At 43.5% G+C, this 16,171-nt stretch overlaps 1 protein-coding gene across 1 annotated transcript in view; it reads right to left on the reverse strand.

The window, feature by feature from the left end:
- Positions 1–16,171, reverse strand: part of IQGAP1 (IQ motif containing GTPase activating protein 1) — a 96,775-nt gene that overhangs the window by 27,301 nt on the left and 53,303 nt on the right. The window contains exons 13-17 of the mRNA XM_077774353.1: positions 14,495–14,619; positions 12,719–12,882; positions 4,207–4,297; positions 3,858–4,025; positions 2,756–2,898 (exon numbers count right to left, since the gene is read on the reverse strand). Coding sequence (XP_077630479.1) covers positions 2,756–2,898; positions 3,858–4,025; positions 4,207–4,297; positions 12,719–12,882; positions 14,495–14,619 — 691 coding nt within the window. The remainder of the gene's footprint in view (positions 1–2,755; positions 2,899–3,857; positions 4,026–4,206; positions 4,298–12,718; positions 12,883–14,494; positions 14,620–16,171) is intronic.

Below are 16,171 nucleotides of genomic sequence, written 5' to 3' on the forward strand. Positions count from 1 at the left end.
GGGAGGGAGGGCTGGATTGCAAAGGGTCCAGAAAGGTAGCGTGGAGTGTGTGGACTGTGACCACAGGCACAGCAGAACCAGCAAACGTTCAGAAGAAGAATAAAGCCATCAGACTTTTTAAAAAATATTTACTGATTCAAGTAAACTCTACACCCAACCTGGGGCTCAAACTCATGACCCCAGGATCAACAGTCGTGTGCTCTTCTGACTGAACCAGCGCGGCGCTGCCATCAGACTTATTTTTAGACAAGCAGCGCTGTTACCAGAGTCGCCAGCAGGGCAGCTGAGCAGTGACTGGGGACGCTGCTGCTGCTGGGGTCCAGGTGGGAGGCGGCCTGGCTCTGAGTGGGGGGCGGCAGGGAGAACGCTGAGGACACCTGCTGATGTGCCGAACCCGTGTCCCCCTTCTCCTCGGTATTAGAGCCTTGGTATTTTGTTCCCTGGCCAATAATATGTGCAGCTAAAAGGCTACATGAGTTGGGGGTGTACACAGTACATGTGGCGTAAGCAGAAGTAATTTGGGAAGACCTTTGGGAAAGCTCTTTAAGAGAGAGACAGATGGGGAGCCTGGGTGGCTCAACCAGTTAAGCGTCCGACTTTGACTCAGGTTGTGATCTTACGGTCTGTGAGTTCGAGCCCCAGGTCAGGCTCTGCTGACAGTTCAGAGCCTGGAGCTGCTTCAGATTCTTTGTCTCCCTCTCTCTCTACCCCTCCCCTGCTCATGCTCTGTCTCTCTGTATCTCAAAAGTAAACATTAAAAAGAGACAGAAAGAAAGAGAGCTGGCATCATGCCTTTTTTGCTCTCTCTCCCTTCTTACTTCCTGCCCAAACCAGTAACTGGATGGCTGGCGCTTCGAGCCGGCACTCCAGATGACAAGGTCCTTGTCTGTGGAAATCACGTGCAGAGAACGGCAGAGGAGAAAGACAGACCCTGGGAACCAATGGCACCTGGGGCTGCCACACCTTTGCTGGACTACCTGACTCCAGAATTATTTTGTGAGAAAAACACTTTTTGTTTTTTTTTAAAGATGCTTTATTTTGGGGGCACCTGGGTGACTCAGTCGGTTGAGCGACCGACTTCGGCTCAGCTCATGATTTCATGGTTCCTGAGTTCAAGCCCTGCATCAGGCTGGCAGCTGGCAGCACAGAGCCCACTTTGGATCCTCTGTCCCCCCCCCCCTTTGCCCCTCCCCTGCTCAATCTTTCTTTCTCTCTCAAAAAAATTTTTTAAAAATAAACAGTAAAGATTTTATTTATTTTTAAGTAACCTCTACACCCAACACAGGACTCCAGCTCACAACCTGGAGATCAAGAGTCACACACTCTTCAAACTAAGCCAGCTGGGTGCCCCCCAAATACACCTTTATACACCATTTCAGCCTGCTCTTCTGTGAGACTATGGTACTGTTTTTGGAGCATCTGCATCTGTCTGCCTCATGCTGCAGTCAGTGCTTAGCTCCCAGCTGTGTGCACACACTGGGAACACTGGGAAGGGAGAGTTCTCTGATACACCTTCATATCCCACTCAACAACCACAGAGTTCAAGGGCTTTCATTACACTTCATCACGGTGAGATCATTAGCAGAAAAGGTCAAACATCAGAGAGGTAAGAGAAGAACTTCAAGCACAAGACAGAAACTCATTCCTCTGATAGGTGTTTTTTTTTTTTTTTTTTTTTTTTTTTTTTTTTTTTTGTTTTTTTTTTTTTTTTTTTTTTTTTTTTTTTTTGATAGGTGTTCTGAATAACAGGACCAATTCACTTTTTACACATGTGGATATTCTAGTTATTCTACACAGGATCTGGGAAATATTACCCGACTGAAGCAGATGGCCTTTACCATCCTCTCTCTCTAGGAATCTTTGTGCCTGTTAATAAGTGTAGCAGGGTGCCTGGCTGGCTCAGTTAGTAGAGCATCTGACTCTTGATCTTGAGGTCATGACTTTGAGCTCCATGTTGGGGTTAGAGATTACAAAAAAATAATAATAAAATTTAAAAAGCTATTAAAAAAATAAATAAGGAGTCGGGAAAATACGTCTAACAATGTCCTATAGGAGCTTAGAACATCTCCCTTCCATACCTTGTCCTCTCTAATGTTCGTTAGACAACTCCAATTTAGTGAGCATGAACTCAGCACCAAGTAATGTCAAAAGTGCTCAACAGCTCATCAAGGACAAGATACGTGGCCCCTCCACACAAGCACTGCAAACTCAGCGGCTCACTTTAAAATCCAGAAGTGACCGGGGAGCCTGGGGGGCTCAGTCAGTTGAGCATCCGACCTTGGCTCAGGTCCTGATGTCGCAGTTTGTGAGTTCAAATCCTGCATCGAGCTCTGTGCTGACAGCTCAGAGCCTGGAGCCTGCTTCCGATTCTGTGTCTCCCTCTCTCTCTACTCCTCCCCTGCTCATGCTCTGTTCCCCCCCCTCTCAAAAATAAACAAACATTAAAAAAATTTTTTTAATAATAAAAAATACTAACTGCATTTAATGAGGAGTCAGAGCAACTGTTCGTTTTTTTTTCCTGATCATCCAAGTTTTCTTTAATGAGCACACAATTTATCTGACTTAATCTACAATTCAGAGGTCTAATTTAGGCCCTTAGTCATTCCCAACCACTAGGGAAAAAAACTACTCCAAATAGTTGATTAAATAGCCTTAATTTCAGTGTAGGACTTCTAACCACAGGCCCTGTCTTCCCCACTAATATTCGCTCTAGAACACGTTCTCTCAGCTTCTCTTGGGAAGAAATGTGACCTACCTGGATCTCCTCCCGAGAAAGCTGCATCGAGTTCTGAACAAAGTCTGCGGGTTCCTCCCATCCTCCTTCCTGGGTCTCCAGGTTGTGGTAGTAATAATATCCGCCCTTCACCCAGTGCTTCACCCATTTGCTGTTATTATCTCCTGATGGAAAACAAAGGAAAGATAAGAAACCCAGAGCCATATTTCCTACACTCCTACGTCCAAAACAGCAGGATTATTCTGGCCACATTAACAGTCTAAATAGAACCGTTCCAAAACCCTGTTCCTTACGTCTCTACGAGTAAAGGGGACTCCTAAGTCCCTCCAAAATTATGGCTTTGTAATGTCTCAGGTCATTCATTTCAACATTATAAAAAAATGAGGTCCAATTGTGGAACTTACCTTGACTAACTTTATTCCTTCCAAAGCCTGCATCTAAGAACTTGCGTGTCAGAAAAGTATTCTGATAAAAAGATATGCAACCATTCAGCCTATCCAGTTAATAAAAAAAAGGCCATGCAACAGGATGAAAAATCTTACCTTTATTTCCCCTCCTTCTGAAGATTAACTGTTTTTAACAATTATCTATTGGCTTAGGTAATCAGAACTCATGACGCCTCATGAAAGATAATTAGTTAAATATTTTGATCCTTCTTGCCTTTTCAGAAATTGACCTTTTTAACACAGCTGCCTTTGGGGATGGGGGGGCATTTTTTTGTTTGTTTTAATTTTTATTTATTTATTTTTTAATGCTTTATTTATTTCTGAGAGAGAGAGACAGCATGAGCAGGGGAGGATCAGAGAGAGAGGGAGATACAGAATCTGAAACAGGCTCCAGGCTCTGAGCTGTCAGCACAGAGCCCGATGCGGGGCTGGAACCCACGAACCGTGAGATCATGACCTGAGATGAAGTCAGACACTTTAACCGACTGAGCCACCCAGGCGCCCCATGTTATTTGTTTTGTTTTGTTTTGTTTTTAAATAGAGACCTTACCTACTCAGGGATGTTAAAACAAGCCTCAGTACCAAGCTTCTGCACTAAGGCAGCTCTCCCCACACCCATCCCCTCAGAGATTCAAGCTCTTCCTTTTGGGGCTCAGATTTCTTTCCCAGTAACTCACCTGCTGCCAGTTTTTTCTTCTTGGCCTCGGCAAGGTCACTCTGGTAAGTGTCACCACACTCAGGGATGACTCCATACAAGCCAACATCAGGGGAACGAAGGGCACTCAGTGTTTTGCCAACATCACCACTCTCCACCGCCTCATTGATGGCATAGATTCCTAGGGCAACTATCCCGGAAGAGAAGGGTCACCAGAATAGCCCAGAAGTGTCTAAATGCACACATTACTTCCCCATGGCAGAGTGCCCCTGCCCTCACTCCAGCTCTCTGTCAAGCTGGAAGACTGGCAGAGGGGACACCGCGCCACCCCCACCCTGCACAGAAACAGAAATCAAACAACCGATACTTACATCTCTGTGCTTCCTGGGTGTCTTTGTTGGACTGCCAGATTCCACCTTGAATTTCATCCAACCATAACACCGCTGACTCATCCTGGGTTTCCTATACACCATTAAAAAGCAAAACAACATCAGAGTCATGACGTTAGGGTGCAGGAGATCAAGGGGACTTCTGAGACTCAGTGGAACGTAGAAGAAGTTCCAAACATACAAGACACATCGAATAGCCAACGCAAGAGGCTGTGCGTCGAGAAACTGGTAGCAGCCCCGGAGACATGCCTCAGACGCAGGGAACAGAAGGCACGAACATGGAGGCAAGTGGCTCAGGAGGTCAAGAGCGCTAGAAGTGGCAAAAGGACCAAACTAGGAAGGGACCTGGGACTCCATTAGTGTGACAAGGGCCACAGCACGAATATGAATATGCGGTACTTTTTTTAGAAGGCCTCCTTTGACATCAATACTGAAAGGAAGTTATTAATACTCTCTCTGATTACCGTTTTTAAGACCACCAGACGTTACCCCAGGTGAAGCCAGGAGTCATCACAGGCAATCTAAACTTATCCCCAGCTTATATTCTAAAACTTGAATGTTACATCACTTGCTGGAAACTGACAAACACGTTTTCACACAGAAACGTAATAAATAGTGATTAGTTTCCTCAGCATGGTCAACAAAAGCCTCCCTGGGCCACAGTGCAATCCAAGTTGAATACTGGGGAGAGATTTGAAATAATAGTGGTTGCTTACTTCCCTCTTTCTAAATAAGTCTTTCACTTTTTTTAAGTAGGTTATTGGCAATTGTTTGCTCTGAAAGACGTTTTAAACAGACTTGGATTGGCAGAAATCTCCTCCAGTATCTTCTAATTTCCAAGAATGTGGCTACCACCCTCTGACTTGGGCAAGTAGCTCAGGGATTAGCCCCAGGTACTCACTGCTGTGAGGGGACAGACTCTACCATCTACCTAGTGTCAGTGTGAGAGTCAGAACTGGAAACCTCTGATACCAACGCAGATTTCAGTGGTCACACTGAGGTTACAGAAGTTTTAACTAACGGTCTCCAACAGTGAGGGTCCTCTGTTAATGTCTCCACCAGTCTTTAGAGAAAGCACCTATTTCATAGATTAATATGGCTGTCTTCTCCAGAAAAGGCAAGGCACCTCAGGTTTTGAGGTGGCCAGGCTGAGAGTCACGTTTGAGGTGATCCTGGGAGATCCACAAAATTAGCTGTTTCTTGGCCTGAGCTAATAGCATTTGGGGTAAATAGCAGATCAAAATTACATTCTAACTGCCTGGTATAAATAGAACCTGCCAAGGCACCAATGAGACCACTGGGGGCAGGAACCACAATTACGTTGTCAGATGAAGCAGGGCAAAGGCGACCTGTTCAGTGCGCTCAGGAGGACCAACGGCCTAGCAAAACCTCTGAGGAAGCTTCACTTTTCTCCGTTGTGGAGAGAGACACAATGTTTCACTCAGCAGAGACAAGCAGTTGCAAAAGCACCTTGGTGACAGGAAAAAGCCACAGGACGTTGAAAGCTGTGATGTATTCCTTTCAAATGCAGAGTTTTAGAAAGAAAGATCATTGAAGCAAATTATGGTTAAGTGCTGGGCTTAGAATCCTAAGAGGAGCTGTCCCAATTTTAAGAAACTGACACTGGGGAAAGGAAATGAGTACACAGACAAACAGAATGCATGAGCAAATCACCTAAGAGCTGCAGGAGTTAGTACCTTCCTACCACTAGTCACTCTCTAGTACTGGAAACAGAAAATGGCCACACACAATCCCCCTAAAATCATATCAATAAATACGGGAAATGCTAAGCAATAGTTTCAATGGGAGACAATGTGGTGAGTCAGCTCCAGGTCGGTGACAACGTAAGCTGAGAAACCACACACTAGAGGGCTGCAGGCGCAACCTCCAAGAGAGGTGGCCTGAAAATCGTCGCACAGAGAAACAAGTGTTCCCACAGAACCAGGCCCTTTTTGGTTCACTTTTAGGTTAATCGCACATCAGTTACCTCCGAGCAGAATCCACCACACACAGAGCTGGGAGGTTTGTCACAACGTTCCTTGCATTCAGAGAAAGGCCCAGCTTATCAAGACTTCTGACCACACAGAGTTCTTCTGCATTCTCTGCCCCAGGCAGAATAAAGCAAAACAATGAAAATAAATGTATGTACACCCCCTAAGAAGCAGGCGGCAGAACTACAGTAAGGAAGGCGAGAGAAGAGAACAGACGGGTGTCGGGTGTGTCAGGGAAAGACGGTCTAGGAATAGCCCTCACCAGACTGAAGGAGGAAAGACAGATGACAGCCACCACCTCACCCCAGGGTAGGGAAAGAACAGGCTCTCTCAGCTCCAATCAGATCAAGTAAGACGGCGCAAACCCCAGAGCCTCCCGTACTCTAACACAATCAGCCAACATTAACACAGATCACCGCGCAGAGAGCTAAAACTCTAGGCTGGACACTGTGGAGAATACATACATAAAACAAGACTTAATGTGAAAATGCTACATAAAATATACTCAAATACTGCCCCCTAACATGGCTGATGCACACTGGCTACATTTCAGAAGAGGTAAAGAGACAGAAACCAGAAATAAGAACCAAAAAGAGTGGGTAATGATTGCAGGTAAATATGGGGAAAGGAAGGGGAGAAGGGGCAAAGAATGGCTATTATATACGTGTGTGTGCATGTGTGTGTGTAGAGCACAAACACACACTTCTAAAGGGCACTCCTTACCACTTAAGTCTCTCCTGTTATATGCAGCATGGTTTGTATGTGTAATAACAAATAAAACATTATTAAATTATTTATTAAATATTAAATAATATTAAGTTCATATTAAATAGTATTAAGATATTATAATATTTTATCACACATGCAAACCATGCCACATGTACACACATATATAAACTATGGCATACATATATATACACATGCCAACACACACATAAAGGCATCTATACAACACATTATCAATTATGCAACACGGGCACTGACCAATCAGAAGAGCAGTCCTGTGGCCTGCTGGACGGGGTATTAATCCTTTAGTTGCTGCACAGCAGAAGTTCGGGGGAAGAGCAAGAACTGTCTCTGTCACACGCTGTCCAGGTTGGGACTGCAGCAGTGTACCAAACAAAAGTACTTCAATATTCCAACAACTGGTACAGCCGCACTGGTGCACACCAGCCAATGTTTAGCTGCTTGCACGTATGTATGTACACACACACTGCGGCGAGGGAGCAGAACAGAGGTTCCCTAGTCATTCATATCTGCAGTCATAAACGGAGTCCCTGGAAACTCCCTGATGTCCGGGTATTAGCAGGCAAATATTACTACCCAATGACTAGCAATCTACCTTTAGCAAGTGTTCCAAAAACACTAAATTTAAATGAGGAGAGAAGTGACCTTAGTGAAAATAGTACAGGAAGGACTTCTGAAAATCCTCTCCTACATAAAAGCAACAAAAACACTGGCAAAAACCATCAGAAGCAACCTTTTCAAAACTACGTAAATTGACCAAAGGTTTGCAGCAATCAGACAGAGCTTTTTCAAACATAACTGCTGAATCTCAGTAACAACCGTTAGCTTTATGGCACTTCAAATGGCCCTGTTTCTGTCTCCTCCCACCATGCATGGGCACGCCCGCGCGCACACACACACACACACACACACACACACACACACACACACACACCCCTCCTTCAGAGCCCCATCTATTCCCAGAGACTTGTCACTAGCTGACCTGGTAGGTAGATCCCCAGGAGGCCACAGCAAGGCTGTCTTCATCTGAACTGACTTAGAGCAAGCCTGTGCAAACAGCCTTTTCTCCAGGGCCGTTTGTCAAAACCGATAAGAGGCGCTTGGTTAACATCACAGATGTCTAGAGTAGTGGGATAAAAATTAAGGTAAACAGTAAGCTAAATTAACCAAAAAGCTTAAAAAGAAAAGTTTGAGAATGAGATGTCCACAGAAAGTTTTGGAAGCCTCTGACATATTCCTGAGATGAGAATCCAGAAGGCCATGATACACCTGTGAGTTGTGCATATGCTCAGAAAAGATCTGAGAAGGCTGTAAGGGCTCATCTCTGGCAAACCTTGAAGTTCTGGACAAGCATGAAGTAAGGCTAAGACAGAACTGCAAAGTACCTGGCTGAGTGTTGAAGATGTACTCCAATATGCACACTGGTCCTTGACAAAGGCTGGGAGCTTCCCTGGTTCTAGGCATTTAAAAATACTCTGCCTATGGGAGCCTGGGTGGCTCAGTCCATTGGGCATCTTGATTTCGGCTCAGGTCATGATCTCACAGTTTGTGGGTTCGAGCCCCGCGTCGGGCTCTGTGCTGACAGNTTTAAAAAATATTTTAAAAAAAGAAATAAAACATTAAAATAATAATAAATAAATAAGCTACTTTAAATATACTCAAAGAATTAAAGGAAATCATATCTAAAGAACTTAAAGTATAAGAACAACATCTCACCAGGGAATATCAGTAAAGAGACAAATTATTTTTTAAAAACTGAAATTCTGGAGTTGAAAAGTACAATAAGTGAAATGAAAAATTCACTGGAGGGACTCAGATTTGAGCATTCAAAAGAAAGAATCGGCAAACTTGAAGATGACAGTTCTGTTTATTTATTTATTTTGAGGAGGGGGGGAAGGGAGAGAATCCCTAGCAGGCTCTGTGCTGTCAACACAGAGCCCAGCTCGTGGCTTGAATCCAGGAACCGTGAAATCATGACCTGAGCCAAAACCAAGAGTCAAATGCTCAGCCATCTGGGCAGCCACCCAGGCACCCCAGGTCAATTTAAATTATACAGTCTGAGGAACAATATCCAGTCTAAGGAACAGTTAAGAAAAAAGAATGAGGGAAAATGAATCAAGCCTCAGAAACCTGTGGACACCAGTAATAATAGCAATACATGCACAATGGAATTCACAGAAGCAACAAGAAAGGGAAGGAGGAATGAAGACTACTGGAAGAAAATCTGAATAGGCCTGTAACAAACACAGATATGGAAACACATTCTATAAAACACATTCTACAAAAACAAACACATTCAACAAAAGCAAACAAACAAACAAAAACAGGGCCATATGGCTCTACTGGTGAATTCTAGCAAATGTTTAAAGAAGAATCACACCAGTCCTTTAGAAACTCTTCTAAAACCTAGAAGAGGAAGTAATACTTCCCAGTTCACTCTATGAGGCCAGTATTACCCTGATACCAAAACCAGACACAAAGATATCACAAGAAAACTACAGACCAAATTTAAATTAAGATTTTTGTTCGCTAAATTTAGAACTCAGATGATTATTTTTAAAACCATTCCCAAAAATGGCTCAGAGGAACTGCTAAGCTGAGGCCTAAAAAAAGCCAATTCCACCAAAAACTTGTCTACACAGCGGGGCCTGGCAGCATCAAGCAAATTTTCCCCTAACTCCGCCCCACCCCCTTCCTCCCCTTTGGATGGATTCTGAAAGTTATTCCCCTGTAAAAGGAAATGCTTCAAACTCTAGTCACATCCTCTAAAACTTTAACTCCCACGACCCAAACAAAGGGAGCAGTCAGGCTCACAGCATGAGCGAGAGCAGGTACAAGTTATGTCCTCCACTGCCGTTCCTTTTTTAGAGGTTTCCTTCTTTAGGGAACCAGATCTAGCTCATTCTCTCCAAGCCCACTCCTCTGACAGTCAGATCTAAGATTCCTTCTGGACTTATATGGTAGCAAAACAAACACCACCACCACTGGCCCTCACAAAATCAGGGCAGGCCGGCCCCAGGTTAGACATTCTGAATCACCAGGAATAGAGTTAAAGGTTAGGAATCTGTATTTTTAAAATGACTTTTTGGGGGCATCTGGGTGGCTCAGTCAGTTAAGCATCTGACTTTGGCTCAGGTCATGATCTCACGGTTCGTTTGTGTCGAGCTGTGTGCTGACAGCTCAGAGCCTGGAGATTAGGTGTCTCCCTCTCTCTCACACAAATAAACAAACATTATAAATTAAAAAAAAAAAAACTTTAAATGACTTCTCAAGTGTTTTAACAATCAGCCAAGTTTGGGAAGATCCGATCCAAATGATCCAAAATTAATATCAAAGACAGAGAATGACATTTACAATTCCCCTACAGCCAACTGCTTCTCACCCAAGTAACTACAACAGCCGATCCTTTTTCTCAGTTTCCTGACTACAAAATAGTTGTGTTTCAGATCACTGACATGCTACACAATGATGCGCCTCTCAAGTGACATCTGGTGCTTGCTATGTTTATATGATCAGGACATGGCAATGCCAACTACTCTCCTGACAACGGAACTAACGGGGACAGATCAACAGGACAGTATTACCCACAACGCCTCTAGCCCAACTTTAACTCCCACAGCCTGCATCGGGGGGAGCGTACAAAAGCTCTGTGGCTTCCCAGAAAGAATCTGACCCCTAAATTAAAAATTTCTTTCAGGGGGGCGCCTGGCTGACCTTGTCAGTAGAGCGATTCTTGATCTCAGGGTTGGGAGTTTCAGCCATACATTAGGGTAGAGATTACTTAAAACTAAAATTAAAAAAAAAAAAAAAAAAAAAGATTCTTCTTTTAGTTCTTCTGCTTGCTACCAGACTCACTGAAGGGATCCTCTAAGTCAGCAAAAAAAGGTGTGGTCCTCATTATCTAATTGTGGTTAGTTAGGAAGAACCTAAAAGGAGATCAGTCACAATTAGGAAAACAGACGTAATTATGTCTTAATCATGCAACAAACATCTGAGGGCCTACGATATACAAAGCAACTTCCTACTCCGCAACATGATAAAAAAAAAAGATACAAATCTTGTCCATTTCCTCAACAAACTAGCTGAGAGGTAAAACAAGCTTTTTAAATTTTTTTTTTTAATTTTTTTTTTATTTATTTCTAGGAGAGAGAGAGAGACAGCGTGAACAGGGGAGGGTCAGAGAGAGAGGGAGTCACAGACTGAAACACGCTCCAGGCTCTGAGCTGGCAGTCAGCACAGAGCCCGACACGGGGCTCGAACCCACGAACCGCGAGATCATGACCTAAGCGAAAGTCGGACGCTTAACCGACTAAGCCACCCAGGCGCCCCTAAAACAAGCTTTTTAAAAGACACGTTTGTGTTATAATCACTCACAAAACTGGTATGTTCATAGCAGCGTTTACTCCTAACAGCCACAAAGCAGGAACAGCCCATATGTCCATCAACTCATGAATGGTAAGTAACATGCAGTACAGCCATACAGTGGGATATAATTTGACAGTAAAAAGAAATGATGCGCTCCCCACACATGCTACCACGTGGATAAACCAAGCTGAGGGAAAGAAGCCAATCACAAAGGACCACACGTTGTAGGAGTCCACGCAGACAACATGACCAGAACAGGCAAATCCGTGGACAGAGTAGACTGTTGGTTGCCTCGGGCTGAGAGACTAAGGGAAAGCGAGAAGTGACTAATGAGTGCCAGGTTTCTTTCTGCGGTGATAAAAATCTAAAACTGATTGTGAAGATGGTCACACAATTCTGTGAATGGAATAGAAACCACTGAACTGTACACTTTGAAATGGTGAGATCTATGGTATGGGAGCTATAGCTCAGTAACAGCGTTATAAAACAACCTACATGGCGTCTATCTAGTGAAGCTTATGTGTATCCCTACGACCCATACATTCTACTTCTAAATGTACACCTAGTTAACAGAAATGATACATATATTTACCAAGAGACATGTACTAAAATACTCATAAAAGCACTATTTGTATTAGCCAAAAAGTGGGAAACAACCCAAAATTTACTGACAGAATATATAACCACGAGATAGAATAGCACATGGCAATGAGAATGAACAAACTCTTAGTTCTTGCAACTAAACAGATGAATTTCACTAACATTATGTTGGGCAAAAGAAACCAGATACAAAAGCGGATAAAATGTTACTTATATACAGTTTGAATACAATTCAAAAATAGGCAAAACTCAATAGGCAAAAATTCAAAAAATTCAAAAATAGGCAAAAATTCAAAACTGTGGTGTTAAAAATCAGGACGGTGGTTACCAGCAGGTAGGTGAGTGGGGGTTACCAGCAGGTGGGTGAGTGGGGGTTACCAGCAGGTGGGTGAGTGGGGGGTAGACAAGGGCAGAAAAGGACAGGGTGGACAATTCGGTTAAGCTTTTCATAATCTGAGTACCAAGCACACAGGTTATGCTCACTCGTGAAAATCCATGCTACTTTTAATTCTCAAGTATACTTACACAACTTACACAATTTTGGCATCTTCTATTTCAACACAGAATTTACTTAAAGAGACACAAGAGGTGTGTCTACAACAGTAACAACAGAGAACCACAAAAACACCCAAACGTGTACGGTCACATCTCGTGTGCCCCCAGTGCTCTGAATCTAAAGGTGCCGGAAAGCAGTCACTGAGGAAATGAAGGGAGACAGCCCTACCTCTTATCTGGGTTCCAGGAGGGATGAAGCTCTCTGAACGGAAAAGAACAACCTCACTGCCTCTCACCTGGGCTTTCTCTCTCTTCGCCCTGATCAGTGTGTCCTGGTAATGCTGGGCCACTTCTGCAAGAACTCCCTCAAGTTTGGCTGCAGGAATCTGTAGGGCCTTCAGAGTCTTCTGGGCATCACCTTCGTCCAGGGCTTCGTTAATTAAACCAATGGCTAAAATCCCTAAATAGGACAAAGGTTATTTTTTTTAATTAAGAAATTATATATAAACAAATCAATCTTTAAACATGCTAAGTAATCGTGAGTCCACCAAAGCGTCATCATGATTCAAATTATGATTTGCCACCTATAATATTAAGCATTTAATTTTTTTTTTAATTTTAGTATTTGTTTCATCTAAAGTAAACTCCCTGGTATCCATATTGCCACTGAAAACTCAAGTCTTCTTGTTTTATTTTTAATTGCTCTACCTGAACAGTAGAGGGAATTTTGATGAAACTGGCTTTAATAATATAGCTTTCAAGTACTTTGCAATGTGTAATCAAAACCATTTTTTGATTCACAAAAGGTCAGAGTTCAAAGAATCATAAAAAGTCTGCTGATCAACAATTTTATGTAAGAAGAGACTAGGCCTAGAGGTTTCTTCTTTGAGATCACACTGCAAACAAGTAGCCGATGGCAGATCCAACCCCAGGGCTCCCCACCCCAAGGCAAGGCTCTTCTCACTGAATCAATGGAATTTTTCTCACAGGAAATACAAATTAAACAAATTAAAACTAAAAACATTCACTCCTTAGGTACCTCAGACAGCTGTACTACTTCTGTAAAGACTCTGTGGCATAACAGACATTTGGCTGACCTTTGACCCCAGTTTCTGGGATGAGGCCTCTGTGCCCTCTAGAATTTCCTAAATGATAGGACTCTCTGTGTCATTCCTGCTGGGCTTCCTGGACCCCACCTGAGACTATGTGAACCAGGGCGGCCCCTGGATGGTCTCGGGGCCGGGGCTGCTCATGCCGGCGAGGCGGAGCACGACCCAGCACGTGATCAGAATCCTGGGCTTTGAGCCACGTGATCCTGCGGTTTCAGCCCCGCTGGCCTATCTCCAGGGAGGGGAAGCAGATGAGAAACGAGTTCAATTACATGGCCAACTATCAACCCTTCACAGGTAATGAAGCCCCTTGGAAACTCTGGATGCCCAAAGCTCAGGCGAGCCTCCCTGGTTGTGATACACATCCCGAGGACACGTATGCTTCACATTCGGGACCCTACCAGGCGTCAGCCTGCAATCCTCCTTTTTTGACTTCTGATTTGTATACTTTATATTAATCAAAAACATGGGCTCTTCCCTGAGTTCTGCAGGGCACTTTAGCAAACTATTGAACCTGGGGGGGTAAGAGGGAGGTGAGGGAACCTCTGAATTTACAGCCAGTTGTTCAGAAGTGTGGTGACCTGGGAACTGTTTAGAGTTTGTGGCTGGTGTCCGAAATGAGAGGAGTTTTAAAGACGACTGCGCCCGTGCCCCGTACAAGATGACCTGACTCCAGGTAGTCAGTGTCAGCACTGCTGGTTACAACACATTTAAAAATGAAAGATCGTGTTCAGGTGACTTTCTGAATATTTTAGTCTTTATTACACACATACCTAATTGTAGCAGTTGTCTGATGTTTTGAAAACAATATCCAACCTCAGCTTTTTGAGATACACAAACACACACACACACACACACAATTTCCAAAAATCTTTCTAGAAGTAGTGTTCAGAATCAGTTCATGGAATCACACCATCTTTAACTGTGCCATTATTTGAGGGGATAATTAAATAGATTACTCACTCTCATGTTCCTCCTGTACCACCAGATTCACATGGTCCACACAAGCTTGAATGTCATTCCATGTAATAAATTCATTATTTTCTGCATGTGCCTGAGTTTTCAGTTTCATCAGCTCATCGAGATACCTGCCCCATCCCCCCAACAAAAGACAATGAAGGACAACATAAGAAAAGAGACTTTCAGGGAGCACCTGGGTGGCTCAGTCGGGTAAGCATCCAACTCTTTCAGCTCAGGTCATAATCTCAGGGTTTATGGGATCAAGCCCCACATCTGGCTCTGCGCTGTCAGCATGGGGACCTGCTTGGGATTCTCTCGCTTTCTGCCCTTCCCGTGTGTGCGCACATGCACGCTCTCTCTCTCTCTGTCTCTCAAAATAAATAACATTTAAAAAAAGGGGGGGGGACCTTCAGGATTGTCACAGATGACAGGAATGAGAAGACTGGGAACGAAGTACCCAAGGAGCAAAGACAGCTACGGGATCCCCGCAGTCTGACCCACTCTGGAGGACAACTTTGACACTGGGGAGTTATCTTCAACAAAATGCAAAAGTGTAAGGGTATCGCTGGTTCTTCCCCCTTTTTTTAAGTTTATTTTTTTCTTTTTGTAATCTCTACAATGCCATGTGGGCCTGAACTCACAACCCCGAGACAAAGAGTTGTATGCTCCAGCGAATGCGCCAACCAAGCGCCCCAGGGTATCATTTATTCTTAACAGCCTGTTATATGTTCTAAATTCCAGGTATCACCAACTAATAATCAGGGGCAGTATCTCAAGCAATTCCTTTAAAGACAAGGCCATACACTAGCTAACAAATGTAGAAGGAATGACAAATCAAAAATATCGTCATTAATGGTCTCTGGCTGGCTCAGTCAGTAGGGTGTGCAACTCTTGACCTTGGGGGTTGTGAGTTCAAGCCCCACGTTGGGTTTAGAGCTTACTTTAAAAAAAAAAAAAAAAAAAAAAAAGAGGGACGCCTGGGTGGCTCAGTTGGTTAAGCGTCCAACTTCAGCTCAGGTCATGATATCACGGTTCGTGGGTTTGAGCCCCACATCGGACTCTGTGCTGACAGCTAGCTCAGAGCCTGGAGCCTGTTTCAGATTCTGTGTCTCCCTCTCTCTCTGACCCTCCCCTGCTTATGCTGTCTCTCTCTCTCTCAAATAAACAAAACATTTAAAAAAAATTTTTAATTAAGCAACTCGTACTGAATAGTAAGTACTGCTTTAGACAAGGATTATCAACTAGGGTTAAAAATACTAGGTGATGGTTAAAGGGGGACTGGATATTTTGATGGTGCAAAGGTACAAAAAGAGATTATGCTAAGGGAAAAACATAAATATACATTAGAGGAATAAGTTGTCTCCCCAATTCAAGTATGACAGAAGTAGATTTTTAATGTCTCTAGTTATGACAAATTATGAAATACACATATTTCATATTGTATATGCTGACTTGAATCTTGACAAGCCTTTGGATGTAATTTCCAATTTGCAGGAGTAAGTCAATTTTCAGGAAGCAACCAGAACCAGGAGATGGAACATTTTATACAAATCGGTCCCATCTCTTTAACCAGTCAGCGTCATGAAGAAAGGAAATGCTAGATTAAAAGGTACCTAAGGAATACAACAGTCAGATGCAGCACACGGTCCTGCACTCGGTCCTGGTTTGAAGAGACCGGGT

This window comes from Crocuta crocuta, unplaced genomic scaffold, assembly GCF_008692635.1.
Source record: "Crocuta crocuta isolate KB4526 unplaced genomic scaffold, BGI_CrCroc_1.0 scaffold7, whole genome shotgun sequence".
In the NCBI taxonomy this organism is placed as follows: domain Eukaryota; kingdom Metazoa; phylum Chordata; class Mammalia; order Carnivora; family Hyaenidae; genus Crocuta; species Crocuta crocuta.